The sequence below is a fragment of the Chrysemys picta genome, chromosome 20, assembly GCF_011386835.1.
Source record: "Chrysemys picta bellii isolate R12L10 chromosome 20, ASM1138683v2, whole genome shotgun sequence".
Lineage (NCBI taxonomy): Eukaryota > Metazoa > Chordata > Testudines > Emydidae > Chrysemys > Chrysemys picta.
This window is the reverse complement of record NC_088810.1, coordinates 25,504,620-25,510,619: the sequence shown is the minus strand read 5'-3', so window position 1 is coordinate 25,510,619 and position 6,000 is coordinate 25,504,620. Positions and strand designations below refer to the sequence as shown.

At 37.3% G+C, this 6,000-nt stretch overlaps 1 protein-coding gene across 6 annotated transcripts in view; it reads right to left on the bottom strand.

The window, feature by feature from the left end:
• Window positions 1-483: 483 nt before the first annotated feature.
• SYT11 (synaptotagmin 11) overlaps window positions 484-6,000 on the bottom strand; it is a 33,130-nt gene continuing 27,613 nt past the window's right edge. For 4 of the 6 annotated variants that reach the window (XM_065574280.1, XM_065574282.1, XM_005280662.5 and 1 more), the window contains exon 4: window positions 484-3,574. In XM_065574280.1, the coding sequence (XP_065430352.1) occupies window positions 3,264-3,574 (311 nt within the window). In that variant the 3' untranslated portion in view covers window positions 484-3,263. Of the gene's footprint in view, window positions 3,578-6,000 lie in introns of all 6 variants that reach the window. The other 2 variants (XM_065574281.1, XM_005280663.5) reach the window with 1 other exon arrangement.

The window sequence follows — 6,000 nt, the reverse complement described above, 5'->3', positions numbered from 1 at the left end:
ATGCAGGTATCTGAGAGCTTAGTGTCAGGGCTAGGATTCCAGGAACACTCCTAAAAGACAGGCTGAACTGATTAATAGCGGCTGTGCACCATCACAAAAGGAGCCTGCATCAGGACTGCAAACTCTCACAAGTGGTTTTTCTCTGCTTACTAGCATCATCTCTGTCTTCCTTGGGTTCCACTCCAAACAGCTTTTGTTCATCCATGAACTGATCTTGTCCAAACACTGGGCCGTGATGGTGATATAGTTATATGCGGTGAAGGGACGAGTAGATTTCATTAATTTGGTTTCTGCATTTGATGTTGCACAGCTATTACTTTGTTGTTTTTCTTGTACATGAGCTGCTGCTTTCTATGAAACATAACAGGTTATGGCAGGACCGCAGATTTTAGAAATTAATTCTTAAAAGTAGTTGGTGTAGTTATGTTTTTAAATACATTTGTATTCTTTTGATTTCTACAAATGGTCCACAGTCAGTAGCTATTTAAAGTGAATCAATCTTTATTTGCACACTCAATGTGCGTTAACAAATTCAACATACAAGATAGCATTACATATTGTAGATTAGCATACAGTATTATGCAGTTTCACACATTTCAAGTTAGGTTTTTTTTGCTTTTTAACTTTTTTACCACAAAGTTGTAACTGTCCAAGTTAATTGTACAACAGAAGACACAAGGTAAAGAAAAAACACATCTGGGAGATGCCACGGTGAGGCAGCTATCAGTAACTGTCAGTTTTACACCAAAGAAAAATTATCTGCACATCTTCAGTTTCCCATTATTCCTGAGGAGTAATGGAGCAATTCACATCTGCCCAATAAGCCTAAGTTTATTTACCCTGAGCACTTTTCCTTGACAAGATGTTAATCTTTCCTTTTTCAACTAAGGAATCGGAATAAGGAGATGATCTAGGCTTAAGTATACTTTTCACATTGAAGACAAAAAGGGAACTTTTTAGTTACTTTTGAATGGAATGTACACAAGTATTCATTTTTATAGTGGGGGAAGAATATGGAAGGAATAGTGACAGATCCTAACCTTTAACAATCAGATTGCTCAGTGCAAAAACCAGGATTTAAATAAATCTACACCAGCTTCCAGAGGAAAATCCGTTCTTCTGTTCATGGCTGAGCGCCACTAATAGAGTAAGAGCTACAAAGGAATTAAGACAAAGATCAAAATCTACTGTAACCTCAAGCAGGAATCATGTTCAAGATTGAGATGTCCTGGTAAGTCATATGGGGAAGCCCACACTGTATTTACTTCACTGCAAAACTTAGAAATATTGAGAGGACTTCAGTCTCAATGTCACTATTAGTCCCGGACCCATTAACAGCCACAGCTAAACTGAAACATTCTCTTGAAGGGAGTTCCTACAAGCAACAAAAGCTGTCAGTGGAAAGTTGAATCTTTCCACTAAGACAGCTTGTCAGAAATTGCTGCTGAGACATTAATGGGTGGTAAAACTTAGGTTGTTTGCCAACCCAGCAGCAGTTGCTCTATGTTTATGGCTGGAGAGGAAACTGGAGGCTAAGACATGCTCAGTTATTCTGCTTTCAATAGTAAGAACATTGTGAGTATCATGTTTTTCCAACAGGGCTCTAAAATTCAGTGGTCTCAAGTACTGTAAACCGATAAATGAACTTTTAAAAATGTACTTATGATACATTATTTACATTCCACAGGGCACAGAACAGTGGAAGCAACAAAATTAATACTGAAAACTTGCAGTCTTCTGTGTGCCTTTCTGCCCACTCAATTCTTCTTTGTTTTTAATGTGTAGCATTTAAAAATAACAAACTCAAATCCTGGCAGAGGAGCTGTTTAGTAGGTTTCTTGTTATAATTGTTTATGATCAGCTTGCCAATAATGTTTAAAATAAAAATTGACTTTTGTTATAGGAATCCAAATCAGATTACTTTGTCAAGATATTATCATCTTGTACAAAAGTTTAGACCAATGTTTTTTACAGTGAGATCTAATGCAACTGCTTCCACCCTTTGTTTTCTTTTACAGAACTTGGGTCCATGTCCTTCTGTACAAAGAAGTTGTTGACTATTCAGGCAAATGTCCTACAAAGTGCTACAAGTCACAGTTATCTAGTAATGTTTTTAAATTCCAAAGATGACAGTAAGCAAATTCTAATTCTTGGAAGCCAAAAATGTAAGGATAGTTCAGAATGCTTTGTACTTTCATTTGAGAGTTTAATTCATATTTTGAGAAGACAGTTTTTTTATTTTTCTCAATATAAATTAAGTCTAATGCTTTGAATACTGGCTATTATAGAAACAAATCGTAAAAAAGTACATCTAATATAATATCAAATCAAATGTGGAGAAGGCTGTATCATTAATTGATTATATTCAATAAAAGCCTTCTCCAGCATAAAGTTTCCTGTCTAATTTCAGATATTTCACTGTCAGTCTAGAAGACGATAATGCTCAGGTAGAATTCAAAACCCTTTTAGAGAATTAGCCTCAGTTGCCCTAAAATGAATCAGACAAATTTAGTTTATAATGTTCTGTATGGACCATTTATACATACATAGAGTTAAATAAAATAAAGTTTGTGATCTGTGGGAATTTGGGATGCATCAAATATTTATCCTGAACCAAGTCCCATATGGCAAAAGCAAAGTGGTCAGGTTGCTAGTATTTCAATTTTAGATGTTTATACCTTCAAGCATGACTTTATAGCTGTATAGCAAATACATCACAAAGGGAAATATTCCAATACCAGGTTAGAAGGCATTTTTTTAAGAAGGAGAGCGTCATTCTTACTTGTACCTCTTTGCACTATTGCTGAATTCTAAACCTTCATATATGGAAATGCAGTTAATGCTTCCAAATCAAAGGACAGAACAGCAAGAATCTATGGGCAGATGAACTAACAAGAAACTAGAGGTTAAACAGCAGAATTCAGAAACTTTGGGAGAAGCCTAATAAAGAGAGGGCAGTTGTGGTGAATACCAGCAAAGACAGTTCGGCACAAACACAACTTCCATAGTAACAGATAATATTAAAATCTGCAACTTGATATTGGTAAGTTACACTAATTTTAGTTTGTATTAGGCATGCAATAGCGTGATTACACTTACATATATTTGTGGTATTTTTAAATTTAATGCTTTTTAGAATTTAGTGCCCTGCAAAATCACATCACTTGAGAACCAATCAGCTGCATCTTACAAAAGTTTAGTTCTATGACTAAAACAAGGTTTAAGTCTGTTCTATGAGCCAGCAGTCACTGCTGCAGCCTCTGCTAGTATTCGCTCAGGCTGTGCCATTTGGCAATCTGCTTTCGGGGGTTCTCGCACACCTCTCGCCAGTGTTCCACGCCACCAGTGGTGATGCTGTGTGCTCCCAAAATCAGCCGACCTACCACCTCATTTTTTGTGGTGCGGTCGAAGTCGATGACTAGAAATTCAATGCTGATGTCAGGAAGGAGATCCACAGGGATATCATAAATGAAGGATTCATTGAAGATGGGATTCAAAGTGCACTTCTTCACATGGGTCTTCTTTTTTGCTATGCGTTTTCTGCCATAATAAACATTCACCTTAACGTAGGGGTCTGCTAGAGAAAAGAAAAAAGCAAACCAATAACACAGCCTAATAATACTCTTTGGAATAGTATGTCTAAGAGGTCAAGAATGAATTAAAGGTTAGACATCGCAGCACCCCATAGCTCCCTACACATTGGCTGCCCTCCCAACCCTATACCACTTCCATTAAAAGCTAAACCATGACCATGGAAATCAGAGAATCTGAACAGAAATAAAAGTTCATCCTCCCATAAATATCTGAAAAAGTTTGTTTAAATCCCTGGTTCCCTTAAAGGTGAAGACCCAAAGTGATGAATAATTCCCCAAACGAAAAACTTTGTTAAAAGAGATCTATTCAGGGACCAAAAACATAAATAAAAAGAAAGGGAAGTTTGTGCCCTTCCAGGCCTTCTTTATACTGGGTAAAGAAGAAAAAAGGTTTTGTTCTAACTTTAAGGTCAGGCTTGACAAAGCTCTGGCTGGGGTGATTTAGTTGGGAATTGGTCCTGCTTTGAGCAGGGGGTTGGACTAGATGACCTCCTGAAGTCCCTTCCAACCCTTTTTTTTTTTTTTTTTAAATGGAGATATCCTATCTCCTAGAACTGGAAGGGACCTTGAAAGGTCATCGAGTCCAGCCCCCTGCCTTCACTAGCAGGACCAAGTACTGATTTTGCCCCAGATCCCTAAGTGGCCCCCACAAGGATTGAACTCACAATCCTGGGTTTAGCAGGCCAATGCTCAAACCACTGAGCTATCCCTCCCCCCATATTCTATTATTCTAACTTCCTACTTCCCAATCTCCCCCCAGTCAAAAATTATTTTATTATTTTGAGAGGAAAAAATGCTTATCTTCCTTGTGTGACTGACAGTCTTCATGGCAGACTGGAGAACTGGAGTAGAAGCTCTCTCATGCCTTTTTTAGAAGGATAAGGAAGATTTGAATCTTTAGTTTCATAGATTTTTTTTAAAGCCAGGAAGGACCATTAAATCATATATCCTGATCTCTTCAATAATAAGGCTATAGAATTTCACCTAGTTACCCCTGTATTAAGCCCAATAATTCATGTCTGACTAAAGCATATCTTCCAGAAAGGCATCCAGTCTTGATTTTGAAGACCTCAGGAGATGGAAAATCTGCATTTCTCTTGGTTGTTTTTTCTAATGGTTAATTTACCTTCATTGTACATTTGTACCTTATTTTTAATTTGAAAATTTAGCTGGCTTTAACTGTCAGACAGTAGTTCTTGTTATGCCTTTCTCTACTAGTTGAAGGAGCCCTTTACTAACTGGTGTTTTCTCCCTATGAAGATACCTATATACTGTAATCAAGTAACAGCTTGATCTTCTTTTGATAAGCTAAACAGATTGAGCTTTTCAAGTCTCATGGTAAGACAATTTTCCATCCCTCAAATCATTCTTGTAGCTCTTCTCTGCAGCCTCTCCAATTTTTCAACATTTTAAAAATGTGGACACCAGAACTAGTTGCAATATTCTAGTGTGTGTGTGTGTGTGCGCGCGCGCACGTGCGGGGGTGTTTCTCCAATGCTGTATACAGAGGTAAAATCACCTCCCTAATCCTACTCTTTACTCCACTGTTTATAAATAAAAGGATCACATTAGCCCTTTTTGCCACAGCATCACTCTGGGAGCTCATGTTCAGTTTTGTCCACTATGCCCTTAACTATTTTTCAGTCACTGGCTTTCAGGATTCAATTGCCCCATTCTGTATGTATGGCCTGCATTTTTTCCCCCTAGGTGACAGTGCACTTGGCTGTTTTAAAACACATTGAGTTTGACTTAGTCCAGCTTATCAAGCAATCCAGATTGTTCTAACTACTGTGTCATTAACATAGGTCTTTGGTATATCTAGATTTTTTTTATCAACAGTAATTTTAATTTAAATACTTAAAATACTCATTAGTGTTGAGCTTAGAACAGAAGGCTGCAGAACTCCACTAGGAATATCCCATTTTGCTGATTCCTCATTAACAACTACTTTTTGAGAGCTGTAGGCCAGTTGCTAAGCCATTTAACGTGCTTTGATGTGTATAGTGCTATTTTTTAAATCAGAATGTCATGCAGTAGTAAGTCAAGTGCTTTCAGTGACCCATGGACCTCTTAAAGCCAACTCGGAAGCGGTTATAGAAATTTCATGAGGTTGGTGTTTACATTCTAGTTCACCAAAGAATGTAATGTGAGATCTCAAATGAAACCCAGTGTCATTCTGGTATTAATATTGTTCTGAAACGTATGTACAGGCACTATAGCGACAATGTGGGTGCGGTGATCTTTTTAAGTTAAGAAGTTGAGCCAATAAAAATTACCTCACCTACCTTGTGTGGCTCATATCCTGGGGCCCACACTACTACAAAAACACTGAGTATACAGATACTATGTAAAGCATCATGCATATATATTGAAAAATATGTTTTTAAAGTTTGTATCTCAAGATATT